Source organism: Sarcophilus harrisii, chromosome X (assembly GCF_902635505.1).
Source record: "Sarcophilus harrisii chromosome X, mSarHar1.11, whole genome shotgun sequence".
Classification (NCBI taxonomy): Eukaryota; Metazoa; Chordata; class Mammalia; order Dasyuromorphia; family Dasyuridae; genus Sarcophilus; species Sarcophilus harrisii.
Window position 1 is genome coordinate 34663311 of NC_045432.1, and position 15843 is coordinate 34679153.

Genomic DNA, 15843 nt, shown 5'->3' on the forward strand with positions numbered 1-15843 from the left:
ATAGAGAATTAAAACATTCATGGGCTTCATGTCCATAAAGTGACTTACCTTGCACACTCTATCACAGAAGGCACGCTAGAAGAAGCTAAAATAAATTCACAGTATAGAAAAGGATGTAGTCTCTCTCACAAGAGAGGAACTCTGGAGCCTGGACTCAAGTTAGTTGCACTTGCATTTTATGAAATGAACCTCACTGTTAAGTAATCTATGATTTCCAATTTATGGCATACTAGAAAGGCTACTGAACTTGAAAGTCTGATAACTCGGTCTGAGTTCTGGCTTGATGATAGATTTGAGCTACAAGCCATTTGGGAAATCATCTACCAAAGTGTGAGAAAGTTGTAAACTGTAAGGGTGAAGGAGGTGTTCAAACAGGAGAAATTACAATTCATTCATATTACTGAAAAATACTATAAGTGCACAAAGTATCTTGCACTTAGAAGATGCAATGTTTACTGAATCATAATTAATGCAGCTGGTGGCACAGTGGATGTAGCATTAGAACTGGAATCAGGAAGACCCTCATTCAAATATGTCCTCACATAGTAGTAGTAGTAGTATTATCTTGAGTAAATCACTTGACCTCTGTCTGCCTTAGTTTCTTTATCTTTAAAATGGGAATAGCAGCAGCCTTAATCAGGTTTGTTGCAAATGAGATAATATTTGTTAAGTGCTTTGTAAACCTTGAAGTGCTATATAAATGTTGACTATCATTAATATTGTCATTAATATGGTAACCCAAAAGTCTTAACAATGTTTTAAACTATTAAATCTTAAAATTCCCCTATAACTTTTGGGACACTGTGTATAAAAAAAATAAAGATCCTCCATCTCCAGACCTATAAAAAAACCTGAATTTTTTCACTGTTCTGTGTAAAAACTGTGATTTTTTTTTTATTGGGTCCTTCTAAAGGCAAAAGAATGGGGAAAAATGAATTGGGCATCTCTGCCATGTTTTTTTTAATGGGAAAAAAGATTTGTCAAGAAAGAAAACAGGACACTTGGCCTGGGCAATGCTTCTCAGAGCCACAATCTCAATTTCCCTGGAAGGTATGAATGAAGGTGGCATTCCTTTTCAATTTATGTATTCTAGCATATTGAGAAAGCTTCTGGCCATCACAGAGATGTCCCATACACTCATGTGACTTGCAGCTACAAGCCTATCTGGTTGAGATAAGAGAGGACCTACTAGAGAGAGTTCAGTAGCCTCTGTGGACAGGTTATTTGGCAGCCTTCTGCCTACCTGTACCACGTGGTTCTGTACACATATACCTATCTAGACACATATACTCCTAGGTATCTAGAGAGGCATATTTATAGATACTTATTTTAAATACATATGTACTTATATATATATATATATATATATATATATATATATATATATATATACATACCTCCATACTTAAATACATACATACTAATACATAGACACCTGTTTATATCCACATCTGTATCTCTATCTACTCATACATATCTATAGATGTATCTGAACTAGCCTAGATACCTCTGAGTCAAACAACAGATGAAAAAGCTATTCATGTGTTTCTGAATGGAAGGTAGGGGGGAAAATTAGTTTAGTAGAAGCTGAGGACTAAGAACTTTCCTAGTTCCCTTCTAGCCAGGGGAAGCTAAGGCAGGGCTGCAGTTTGGGGGAGGATGCTTGCTTAGTAGCCAGAGAGACTTAGCTCAGTGTGGTCCAGCTATAGCAGCAGGGGAAGAATAGAAAGAAAATACATACTGCTTGATTGTTAAGGAAAAGAAAGAGCTAGTCTAGATTTTGGTAGTTGAAGTGGCATATTTAGTACCAAGGAATCCTGAGATAAAATAAATTCCCCAACTGAAATTCTGCTCTATGGCCCTGTACTAACCTATCTGCATATACTTTTGATGTTCATAAATCCCGATGCTGAAAGTCCATTTGGGGGGTGGGGTGCTTTTAAGACTCCAAAAACATCTAGGCATTTTGTAGTTATTTGGAACGTGACTTTCTTTTATATATTAATTCCTCTTAGATTCTGTTATTACATAGAAATATTCTTGATTTTTGTGGGGTTTTGTAAAAGCTAGCAACTTTGCTGAAGCTATTAATGGCCTCAACTAGCTTCTTTGCTGATTTCCAAGGATTTGTGAAGCATCATGTCATCGTTAAAGAGGAATTATTTTGTGTCCGCTTTGCCAAACATTAAGCCATTGATTTCTTTTGCTAGTATTTCTAGTCAAATAACAGTGGAGAGAGTGGGTGCCTGAGAACATCTTGCTGTCTGTGGCTTACTTTGATTATAGATGATAGGAGAGATATAAGCTTCAAGAAAGAATCTAAAGCCCAAGCTTGCACAATGACTTTTAGCTACAGGGGGAAATGAATGACTGCCTAAAATGAGACAGAAGATAGATTCTTCAAGAAATCCCATCACCCCCACAAGGACAAAGATCAGGACTTGCATCACAGTGAAATCTGACCCTTGTTCTCATAGGCTCTCAATATCAGCACTGGAAGGAACCTTAAAAATAATTTTATCTAGTCCTCTTATTTTATAAAAGAGGAAACTGAAGCTCAGAGAGTTGGGTCAACAGCCTACCAGTCACATGTCATAGACATGACAGAGATGGGCCTGGAACCCAGGTCTTGTGATGCCAAGTGTGACATGGTTTCCATTATTAGTTGACTTGTCTCGACAGTCTTACCCATACCTCTCTGAAACCTGACACTAGAGTAGACCTGGACATCCCAGCCCATTTGTTAAGGAATTCCCCAGGATAGGCTGATATCCACTAAGGACCTGTTACAGTCTGCAAAGACATGAAGTTGGTTTGGCTTGGGACATCTGGTGACTTGTTAGGTCCTTTAAACCTTCCTAGAGTCCCCATAGGAAGGTAGAAGCTTCCTTTTTCTGTCTTTCCTGGACATGCTATTGGTTCTCTGCAGACAAACCTCATCTCTTTCCGGCAACAAACAGTTGCTGTGAACAGAGGGAGAGAGACCAGAGTGATAGCTGACAAAAGGAAGACTAAATGACTGTTTGGATAAGGTGATCTGCTGCATTGCTTTTTATAGTACAACCCAATAGAAAATCAAATTGCCACCTTGTTTTTTCTACACATCCTTTCATACGTACTTTTTCTTGTAGGCCATTTTGCAGGAGATGATGTTGCCTGAAAAGCAAACAAAGGATCAATGTTGAGTTTTTTGCTTCAGTGACAAAAACTTAAGACATCTTCCTTCCAAAGTCCTCACTGCCAAATCAATGGCTTGTCTCTATATTTGGAAGGGTGTTAGAAATTCACAAAGAGAAATATTTTTCAGGGTCCCCCTTGTCCTGTCAAGTAGATTTGGGTCTCTGTGGTAGACAACTGTTGTTCAAGTCACTGCATAAGTAGTATGGGGCATCTGACTAGCCTGCCACTGCCACACCCTGGCTCTCCTTAACCAGGTCTGTGGAGAGTTGTGGGGAACACACACAAGTGGTTTACCATAGGGATAAGATATTCCCTTAAATTCCATGGGGTTCCATCATAGCATTTGATGAATGCGACAACTCTTACCTTGTATCCAATTTTGTTTGTTTGTTTTGGTGAGGTAACTGGGGTTAAGTGACTTGCCTAGGAAGTATAAGCTTCCTTTTTTGATAAGATTTTCCAGTTGATTTCCAGTCTCTGAGTTATGATCTGATTCTTAACTTTCTCAGATCTGAGCACATGTGCCAGGTGACTTTCTGTGCTAGGGCCAATGTAGGCTCTTCTCCCTCCCTCCCTTGTATCACTTTACTGCCTCCTATTTGGTCTCCTTGACTTGACTCTTCTTTCTCCTTGCCATCCTCCACGCAGAGAGCAAAGTGATGTTCCTAAAGTCCATCTGACCTGGTCACTCCCTTGTATAAGGAGCTCTGGGGACTCCTCATTGCCTGTAGGATTAAATATGCTGATATGCTCTTTTACACCAAATTCCTGAGAAATGCACATTGGGAATTATATTCAGTCAACATAATCAGACTTGCTTTTTTTTTTTTTTTTTTTTTTTAGCTAAGGCCATATGAATGATTAAACTTAATTAAGCTAGCTTTTATTAGTAAGTTGTTACTTGTGAGCCCAAGACCCTTGTTTTATAAGACTTCCCCCTTTCTGTGTGAGTTAAACTCCCTGTTTTTTTGTATGTGAGTTAATTCTTCACTTGAGTCATGAAAACTTGTAAAATACCCCATCATACTCTTGTAATCAGTGAGTTGCTTCACTAATCATAGTTGCCCAAGCCAATGAAGAAACTGAGCTTTGATTTAATTAAATTGGGATTTATTTATTAACAATATTTATTTAAATAAGAAATTCATTATAATTATATTATATTATGATATATAACATAAAATGAAATAAATATTAAGAATATTCATTAACAAAAAATGGAATTGGGAATGCCCACAACCTTAATGTTACAAATCAACCTGCTTCCCTATTCTGAATACTATTAATATGCATGAATCTCATGAATATGCATTTTGATTTGTTCCTCTTTGTTGACTCTAAAAATGTTCTCTGTAAACCCCTCAGTTAATCTTTGGCTCCTAAGAAGCCTTGGATTCCTTTTATTAGCAATGGCTAGTCTTGAGAATAAATTGATCATGCTTGGAACTTTGTGTCTCAGTTTTCTTTATTGCAGATTTTTATCACAACACTCCAAGAATTTCAAAGGGGAGAGGGATTTCCTTGCAGTTATCTATAAATGTGTATATAACCATAAACCAACCTTTGTGCTTGTCTTCTCCATGCCTTCAGCACATGCCCCCATTTCTCATTGTTTGCAAGCTACCTCTCTCCCTGATTTTTTTAAACAAGCATTTTATTAGTTTAAACAAGCACCTACTAAGTATCAGGCACAGACACTTTTTTTGTTTTTTTTTTTTTTTTACAAATATCTCCTCTTATCCTTACAACAATTTTGGGAGACAGATGCTATTATTATACCCAATTTAAAGATGAGAAAATAAACTCGTTTGGCAAAGACCATACTTTTGCTCTTCCCACTGATCTATGTTTTGCCAAGGAGCCCATATGATACAGTGAAAGAATATTAGTTCTGGTGTCAGAGGATCTGGGTTCAAATCCTATCTCTGTTGCTTATTACCAGTGTGATCTTGGGCAAATCTCTTCTCCCTGGACCTTAGTTCCCTCCTCTATAAAATGAGGAGATTAGACTAAATGACTTCTGGAATTCCTTCATCTTCTAGATCTAAGATCCTATCATCTAGTCTTCCTATTTTTATTGGCAACATCCCATTCCTGCTTTACCTCAAGTCCACATACTTAGAATAATGCTGAAACTTCTACTTCTTGCCACGTCCCACTACTCATTCCTAGGTGTATCTTTTGTAGATGACTACTCCTCTTAACTCATTCCAGACTTCTTATGGAGCTCTTTGCTTGCAGCCTTCTAATCTTCTTCCCTACTGTCATTCGAATAGACCACCATTTGATTGCTTCTTATCTTTCTTCAAAATTATAGGTTCTTTGTTATTGAATAAACCAAATCTGCATTTCTGACCATGGTCTTTAAGCTACACCCTAGTTCTAGATAGCTTAGCTGAAGTCCTCTCACTCTATACTGCTAAGCATTCCAAACAGGAAAAAGTACTAATCCTTCCCTGCTCCCAAAGAGACTCAGCTTAGATGAGGTCAAGCTGTCTTTCAGAGCCGGGGCTGAGCCTGAGCCTACCCTCAGCATGCTACACAACAGTCTACACCCTCTGGTTTCTCACCACCAGGGAGCTTGTATTCACTTGAACATTCAACTTCCCATTCATTAAAATGAATTTATCTGAGATTGGCAATGGTCATCTCAAAAATAAATGGGTGGTGGGGATTGAGATATAAGAGTAGCAAGTTTTAATGAGACTGGTGCTACTTGAGGAGCCCACAATATGCTAGTGGACTATGATCTGTGTGGCTATCCCCTGAAGAGATATATTTAGTGATGGGAAGAGGGAAGGTGACTATGAATTGGGAATGTCTTTTGGGGAGGCTGAAGTAGAATTTTCAAACAGAATTAATTGTTTAGGTAAACTGGAAGCAAAGTCACTAAAGAAAATTAGAAAGAAATCATGTTTAAGTGCTTAGGAACCTAAAAAGATAACAGTATTGCAGTTAATTGGGGTTGTGCAAAATTTATGCTAAATAGCAAAGGAGGAATTCTATAAAATAAAGATTAGTTATTTAGATAGTTTGGGATATGGTTAGGAAATATAATGCTCTGCTACTGAAAGGCCACTCTAGGGGCATATTCTCCAGTCTTTTATTTTCGGTATCTTTATCCTATTAAAAATTATTGAGGATCTCTCCAAAGCGTTTTTTATCTGGGTTATATTTATAAACATTTACCATATTGGAAATAAAAACTATTTTTGAATTTGTAGAACCTCTAAAAGGGTTTCAGAGATCCCCAGGATTCTCTATACCATACTTTGAGAACCAAATTTAGAATCTCATGAGCTTCAAAGCAAGGGGATAGGAATGCAAGGCTGTCACTTAGAAACTCTCCTTATCTTTTGCTCAAGGTTAAAACTGCAAAGTGTCAGGGAGAGAAAGAATGAGGCCAGGTTATGAACATGAAAGAAAGTGATTTGGCTCTTTGGTTGATGTTAGAGACTTTCCTTCTGAGAATTGCCATGGATGCCATGTCAGCTGGTAGGGGGGACCCAGGAGGTAGAAGAGGGCTTGTCCTCTGAGGCAGGAGGCTGTGTCTTACAGGTGTTAGATCTTTTCTTAGAAGGCAGCACTAACTCCAGGTGTCTCCCATCTGCAGATCCACCTACGCAGTGCTGAATGGGCTAGGCATGGGGTAATCCCAGAAGAGAGTCAATATAAATAGGGAGCTTTATCTTAGGCAGAAGGATGTGGAGAGAAGTCGAGAGATTCAGGGAGAGGGGGACACATGCTCTTGCTTCCTGCTGAGAACATTAATAAAGAAAGGTTGTTTGGCACCCTAACATCAGTTTCGTCTCCATGTCTATTGGGGTCAGATTGGTATGTATGGCCTTGGCAATTAGTAGCCTTGGAGTGGGAGTTAACAGGTTGATTTTTTTTTGAAAGAAAATAAAGTCTATGGAAAGGTAAAAATGTTACCATGAACCAATAAGCTAATTGTTAACTCTGAGCTCTAAATCTTAAAACTAAGGTGACTTAAAGCTCTGGAAAATTGAGATTTTAATGTACATCTAGATTTGATTTGGTTGAAATTTGTCCTGTAACTAAATTATGATGTGGTGAAATGTGATCTCATATTGTGGCATCAAATGCAAAAAAAAAAAAAAAAAAAAAAAAAAAGTTGGAAAAATGCAGGAAAACATGAGCTACACTTGTGTCTCAGAAATTAATTATCTGTGTGATCTTAAGCAAGTCACTTATCTCTATCTTAGTTTCCTGATATATAAAGAGGAAAATAATAATCAAACCCACCTGCAAGGCTTGTTGTAAGGATCAAATGATATAATGATTGTGAAATTCTCAACATGGCACCTAGCACACAGTAAGTACTATATAAATTAGTATTTTTTCATTTAACTGGATATGATTGTTACATATTTGATAACTCTATATAAGGTTTTTGGTGTGATTAGTATAAAATGCCAAAGGTAACAAGGTTAATGGTTTTCTGTGTAAGATAATTTGAAAATGCATTTGACTGAATTGATGTCATCTGACTGGTAACAAGTTTTGTTTCAAATTTTAATACACGATATTGTGTCAAAAATGTGGTAAGAAACCACTATCAAAAATGCTGTTAGATTAAATAATTTCTTTATCTAGATGCCCTTAGATTATAAACTGAGCTGTTCATATGTAATAAACATTTAACAGTTTTCAAGTATGTATTTTTAATGGGGTATATTTTGTTTTAAAACAAATAATTATAATCATAATTGACTAGGGGAAAAAGTTGCGCACACACCCTCTAAGATACTCTTATTTGTGGAGCAGCTACATGGTGCTATAGTGGACAGAGCACCAGCCCTGTGGTCAAGAGAATCTGAGTTCAAATCTAGCCTCAGACACAACACTTACTAGCTGTGTGACCCTGTGCAAATCACTTAACCCCAAATACCTTGCAACCCCCCCGCCCACAAAAAAATAGAGAGTACCCAATAAACTACTAAGTCTTTTTTTAAAAAAAATTTCTATTTGTGAGTTGCCTTGAGATTGTATTATTCAGATTTTATATTTGTATTAAGATCTTATAGCGCTACTGACTAAATGTTGCAAAATCTAAATTATAAGTCTGAGAACCTAGAACTGAGAAAATAAGATTCCCCTTTCCCACTTCTTGTTAAAGTGGGAAATGTACAAGTTTGCTATAATAGAGTTTTCACTTGAAAAACTTTGGCTACTATAAAAATTAGGAAAATGTATAGAATGGTTTAAAGATGTAACTTCAATAAATTAATATGTCAACTTTCAGGTATTTTTTTGTCTGAAACACCAGAATGTGGTTAGTTTTAATTGATAAGTAAAGAAAAATGACATGTAACTGTTAAGGAAACATGAGAACTAATATATTCTTTTTTTTGTTGTTATTTTAATTTGCTTTTAGCAAAGGTTTTTCTTAAGACGGTATAGCAAGTAAAATTGTCATTAAACATTTCTCCAAAACCTAGAGACATATTTCCCAACAAATAATAGCATCTATGGGACTTCTGGGCTCAACCAATGGTAGAGAAGCATATTAGTAGTATACATATGAGGCAAAGCTAATTTATAACTCCTGGTGTAATAGGGTTTTGAAGTCTTTTCTCTTAACAAGGAGTCTTTATAAAACTCCTTTGAAATTGCAACACTTCTTTTTCTTTCTTTCTTTCTTTCTTTTTTTTTTTTTTTTTAAAGCTTTTTATTTTCAAAATGTATGCATGGATAATTTTTCAACATTGACCCTTGCATAGCCTTGTGTTTCAGATTTTCCCCTCCTTCCCCCTCCCTCTCCCCTAGATGGCAAGCAATCCAATATGCTTAAACATGTTAAAATATGTTAAATCCAGTATGTGTCAACATTCATATAATTCTCTTTTTGCACAAGAAAAATCGGACCAAAAAAAGAAAATGAATAAGAAAATAAAATACAAGCGAACAACAACAAAGACTGGGAATGTTATGTTGTGATCCACAGTCCTCTCTCTCTCTCTGGGTGTAGATGGTTCTCTTCATCACAAGATCATTGGAACTGGCATCAATCATCTCTTTGTTGGAAAGAGTGAAGTTCATCAGAAATGATAGCTGTATAACACTGATGTTGCTGTGTACAATGATATCCTGGTTCTGCTCATTTCATTTAACATCAGAAAACTAATAATATTTAAGCGCTAAGCTGTGATTAGTGTTATTTTGCTATTTGAGGTAAAAACTCTTGGGGCTGTAATTTGTCTAACGTGCCATTAAATCAATAGAGCACCAATCAAGGAGAAAATGACATGTCCTGCAGTTTGCTATGGGATAGCTGTCTCTGGGAAAAGTTGAGGGGATAACTCTAGCATGGCTTAAGGTGGTATCCTAATGACTATTTTTCCATTGTGCCACTTTTCTGAAAAGAAAATTTTCCTATCTGGCTATTTGAGCTTGACTACGATACTCTGTGAAATGTGAAACTTTACAACATGATTATCTGTCAGACTTATGCCTGGAATGAAAAAAGTATAGGGAGTTTTTCCCCTGTTATGATGTCAGGTCAATCTGTACCTTGAGATGAGTTTTAACCTTTTGAGGTGAAAAAGTGTGCTTTCTTATCCTTTCATAGCACATTTCTTTAATCGGGTTGGGTAAGCAGCAGAAGTCTAATATTAAATCTATTAATTAATACTTAAATCTCTGAATTACTATAATAGGATGAAATTTATGAAAAAGCTTAAAATTTTAATCTGTATTTGTGGTCAAATTATAAGGATGATATCATCCTAAGGGGGGAATTAGGCAAAGTAACAATACAAAGATGTAATAATAGAAAAGTTTTATAATGGAATAGTAAAATTTGAGGAAGCAATAGGAATATACTGTTTTCTCTAAGAACTATATAAATAAATGTATCATTGACTTAGAAATGTTTCTAATGGGAACTTCAGGCTTTAATTATGTTTAATTTAAATTAAGAATTTTACATATAAAATCACACTGAATTATAAATTTTTCCTATTTTAAAGTCTTATAATTTTAAAAAGACAGAAGGTTCTGACCCTCATGAATATTTTTCGGATTCTTATAACAAGTAAAACGTTTGGGTAAAGATAAAAACAGGGGTCATCTAGGTGGCACAGTGGATAGAGCACCAGACCTGAAGTCGGGAGGACCCGAGTTCAAATTTGACCTCAGACACTTAACACTTCCTAGCTGGGTGACCTGGGCAAGTCATTTAACCTCAATTGCCTCAGCCAAAAAAAAAAAAAAATTAAAAACAACAACTCGTACATAAAAACTAAAATTTTCAGGTTCCTAATTTGATGATCTTATAGCTCTGATTTTAATAAGATCAACTCCTGGAGCATCTAGGTGGTGCAGTGGATAGAGCACCAGCCCTGAAGTCAGGAGGACCCGAGTTAAAATCTGGTCTCAGATACTTAACACTTGCTAGTTGTGACCCCAATTGCCTCAGAAAGCAAAACAAAAAAAATGGCTCCTTAAGGCTTAAGATGGTTTTCATCTCATGAACTAGTTATTGGAAAAACAAATTTAGGAGTTGTACTAAATTATATTAAGATTTGTTACTGGAAGGATTTAGTGGAATTGTTTAGGATTTTCTGCAACTGACTTGAAACTGGAGGAGCAGTTGTAACTGTCATGAGAATGAGACCTGTTTCTAAATATCCAAGAAGATATTTTCAGGGACCTGAGGATTACATGGGACATCTGGGACTAGAGACAAAATGTGATGGTTAAATGGCTCTTGAGTGTGGATTGGGTTACTAGGATATAGAGAGACTTGATGTTATTTAAAATTGATCACTATTGTATTGCTTTGGTTTTTTTGTTTTGTTTTGGTTTGTTTCATGGTATTTGTTTGCTGAGTTTTCTTGGTTACCCCAGTGATATGTAAATCTCCCCCCTCAAAATTAGTCCATTGTGAACCCTTTAATTTGATCTGTAGCCTGACTTAACTTTTAATATTCAATCTATTTAGAAAGATTTGTATATCATCATTATTAAGTTCTGTTAGCTGTTATGCTAGAGTCCAGGGGTCCTCAAACTACGGGCCACATGCAGCAGCTGAGGACGATTATCCCCCTCACCCAGGGCTATGAAATTTCTTTAAAGGCCCACAAAACAAAGTGTTTTTACTATAGTCTGGCCCTCCAACAGTCTGAGGGACAGTGAACTTGGCCCCCTATTTAAAAAGTGTGAGGACCCCTGCACTGGACTATACAAAAGGATGTTTCCCAATGATCTGTTTTTGGTATATAATGTTGATGATTAATGAGAATACTAAATTCTAGTGAACTGGCCTTCTCTCCAGTGAATCAGAGGGGATCCGAGAGAATTGTTGGAATTGTGTAAACAAAAGTGTGACTTCACATAAAACTGAATCCATTTTGAGACAACTTACAGGAAAATGAAATTTATATCTCCTTCCTAATCATGGAACTAAGTGACATCCTGCTTGACATCTGGAAAAGCCTTAACTGCTAACTGTCCCTTTTCCCAATTCTTGAAACTCATTCATCCCCTTCCCAACTTAGAAAGCTCCTAATTTTTTCTCCAATTAGAAATCAGATTACCTAACCTTATTTCCTGGTTTATATCTTGTCTTCTTTTAGTGCATAAAAAAAATCTGCCTTTCATTGAATGGGATCAGGTGAAGACTTTCCAGAGGCTATAACATGTTAGGCCCAAGTTTCAGGAAGTCACATGATCCCTATTCTCAGAGGGCTGGAGGGCAGAAAAGGTCAGACTCTAAGTTTCAAGAAGTTATGTGACCCACAAGAAGTAGACACCATTGCTGACTTGGTAAATTGTTACTTCCTTTTCAATCCATCCAAGGAACCAAAGTCTCTTACTATTCAATCCATTCACTGTTTCTGGTCTGGGGCCGCACACCATGCATGGCTGCTCAGTTGGTGTGCTTGGACCTCTCCTTGCAAGGACCAAATAAATGCTTTCTCTTTGTATCTGAAGATGCCTCTGAGTATTCAGTTTGAGTAAGGGGATATAGCATTCATCCCACACACTCTGCATGGGGGCTCATCTGGAATCTGTGACTTCCCAGAGAGATGGCTGGGGTTCTGATGCTAAGGCAGACATGAGATTGGATTTTTCTCTAAATGTCCTTGAGATAAGACTCTCAGGCTCCTTCTTTGGGAAGTATGGGCCTGAAGTAGAGAGGCATTCAAATAGAAACGGAAGTCTCTGAAGAAGCCTGAGGGCAAGTGGACAGTCAGGTAACTAGTATGCATAATCCAGAGGTAAGAGCACTGCTTGTGTCTTTAGGCTCTCCCTAGGCTGAAGGGGACCCTGAGATCATCAAGGCTTGGTGATCCAAGGTTAAGGGGTGCTGCCTAGTAAGCAGAAGGAAGTCCTAATAAATGCCTAATAAATGGCATGGAGTAGGGGTGCTCTAGATGGGGACGACCCCTCTGGGCTTGGGGATCTGAGTTGAGAGGCTTAGTGTATTAACAAGATCTCAAGCCATGAGATTGGGAGCTGCCCTCTCCAGAAAGAAAAGGGGAATGAGCAGATGAAACCAAATCTTCAGAGCAAAAATCTAAAATGCCACCAGAGTGCACTTTATGAAATATTGCTATTTTGTGTGGGGAAGGGATGATCCTCTTGCATGTCATTTTTGTCTGTGCAGAATGTCTGTCATATGTGTTCTGTGAGCTAGGTTTTGTTACCTGGAAAGATTTTAAAACTCTGCCAGCAAGAAGAAAAACGTCTATGTTGCAAATAAAACACTGGGGAAGATTCCTTAACACCCCTTATTCCCACCATAGAAGGAAAAAAAAAACCTGACTTTTTCCTGTGGACCCCAGGGGCTACAGAAATGAACTAATATTTGAGAGCCATGATTGGGGAATTTAAGCAATGGGTCATTTCAAGATGGCAAAAGTGCTTAGCATAAAACATGCTACATGAGTGCTAACTTCTTTATTGGATTCAATTGCTTCATATTTGATAACTTTAAATGGGTTTTTAGATGTGACCAACATACAATGCCAATGTTGAGAGAAATGATTTTTGTGTGTTTGTAAAGTAATTTGGAAGCAAATTCAAGTAAATTAAGGCCTCCATGAAGAGGATAGTGCATAGAGTAAAGAGTCACTTTCTCTTTCTTCTCCCTTCCCCCATTCCCTGACTGCAGTAGGGATATATGGACAAAGGGATAAGAGGAGAGAGAAAATATATTCACTCAGTTCAGTGAAATTCATTAGTTGTGATAAGATAGTAAAGTTTTATGTAAATTGCAATCCCTTTTCACTGACTGTGTTAACAGAAGATTTAAGACTTTGGGAATTTTGGGGAAAACAGAAAACAGCTTGGCTGCTTTTAAAACCTGGCAGCAAACAGTGTAGTTGGCAAACCTTTTCTGATTCACAAAGGAAAGAGAAAAAGATTTGTGTGGATTGGAAAAAAACAACCAAAAAGTAATAGTTTCTTCCTAAAATTGTAGAACTGGTATTGGGCTTGTAACTAAAAATTTGTATCTGCAAAAAAATACCTTACCTGGATCAGGTTTGCCCTTTAAAAGGTTGAAGCCCTGAAAGTATATATCACTGATTCTAGGCCAATTTTAAAATATGAATTAGAAGGGATAATTTAGTTACTGTAAGTCAGGGGTCCTCAAACTACGGCCGTGGGCCAGAGGCAGCAGCTGAGGACGTTTATCCCCCTCACCCGGGGCTATGAAGTTTATTTAAAGGCCCACAAAACAAAGTTTTTGTTTTTACTATAGTCCGGCCCTCCAACAGTCTGAGGGACAGTGAAGTGGCCCCCCTATTTAAAAAGTTTCAGGACCCCTGACTCTAAATAGTTATCAAAATAATTATCAAAAATTGTTGAGGGATATTAATTGGATAAAACTGCTTTTGAATTTGGGAACACATGAATTGTTGAAAGTATTAAAAAATTTAAGAAGAGATTCTAACACTAATTCAAAAAGAAGCCTGAGGATCAGCTGCAAGCAGTAGAGGGTAATTACAGATGTTACTAATAAAAAATAGCATATATACACGTATACATATTCCACCTACTACTACAAAGAAAGAAGATGCTAATCAAAGAAAGACAGGAAGTAAAGAGGAATCTTTTTCTGGAATTCCTCTTAAATTGTACATCTGTTAAATTTCTTAAAACTATTTTGTAAGATTGTTCTCCCTGAGAAATAACTTGTTTGCGTCACATAGGTTCCAACAAAGGGATGAGTTTACTGATAATCTACAATTTTGTTAAGCAGGATCAATTTCTAACAATTGGCTTTTACACCAGGAATGCAGAGCTTAAGGCCACCTCCTTAGATATCAAGATGAGTTGTAAATTTTATATGATGAAGAATCTCTAACTATTACAATTATGAGAAGATCACTATTAACCGGTATGTGCTAGAATTGTGAGTTTGTTTATTTAAAGCACAAAATCTTAGAAATTTGTGTGCAAATATTAAAAAATTACTACTGGAAATTTAAATCTGTATTTGATTTGATTTTAAATTAAAAAAATAGATTATTAAAACAAAGTTCTGGTAACTTGCCTTAAGAGGTCACATGTTTGATGTGGGGAAAGATTCCCATCTTTGATTCCCAACCCCCCTAGCTAATGTAAATTACCCTTTGACTCACAAATCCTGGTCCCTTTGAATTCCAATAGAAGGTCCGGACCTGTCCCAGCCCCACCCGGATCTGAGCCAACTCTGGGGCTACACCCCAAAGCCCCTCGAGCTAAGTCTCCGACTTAAAAGGACCACACTGGGAACCCCTCTTTGCAGAGATTCCAAACATGGTCGCCATGTGAGGACCCTCTGTCCACTGGACCCTCTGTCCACTGGACCCTCTGTCCACTGGACCCTCTGTCCACTGGACCCTCTGTCCACTGGACCCTCTGTCCACTGGACCCTCTGTCCAGTGCCCACTTTATCTCTACCTTCACCTATCTCCTACTTCTAAACTCAATAATAAACCTCTTTTATTAATCTATCTCTCTGGGCTAATAAATGCTTTTATTGGGAATCCGTGCCGCTTCTAGACCTCATGTACCGCCGTATCCTTGCGCCGAATTTTTTTTTTAATTTTTTTTTACTTGTGCCGAATCTAAGGGGGTTGCAGGGGAACTCTGTTTGACTCCCTGTACCCCAAACCTGCCACTAGACCCAACTAAACCCTAATTTCATTTAGGTATCCCAAATGTAGACCTCAACACATGTGGTCTACACCTCAACATTCGGTTCCTGACGTCAACATTTGTATCCCCTAATGAAATATATTGCATTCTAAAATGTATATTGGGTAATTTGTAAAAAATTACAAGCTATGCTTTAAAATTTCATCAGTTTTGCTGGACATGTGTATAAGTTTTATGAAATTTGGTCCAAAGTTATTTAGATATTAGCTATACTATGACTCTTTAAGTTTAAAAAAAAAAAAGGTAATTAAAAAAAAAACAAGGGACAAAAAAGATTGATTTGCAAAAGCAACTGATGGTTTGAATGGAACATCTAGTTAGAATATCACAAGGTAAAGTATTGGATTTTTAATTTACATGAGATTTATATCCATTTTTTAGATGCTAGGCTGTTATGTATATTCAGCTATTACTTGTGAAAACTGAAATTGTTAATTAAGTAGGGGTTATTGTTGTAATATTGAAACTTACAATTGTTAGGGATTATTG

General features: G+C 37.0%; 1 protein-coding gene across 2 annotated transcripts in view; it reads right to left on the minus strand.

The window, feature by feature from the left end:
• The window catches only part of FSIP2 (fibrous sheath interacting protein 2), a 99297-nt gene that overhangs the window by 43315 nt on the left and 40139 nt on the right, over positions 1 to 15843 (minus strand). For both annotated transcript variants that reach the window (XM_023506926.2, XM_031944655.1), the window contains one exon: positions 3120 to 3156. In XM_023506926.2, the coding sequence (XP_023362694.2) occupies positions 3120 to 3156 (37 nt within the window). The remainder of the gene's footprint in view (positions 1 to 3119; positions 3157 to 15843) is intronic.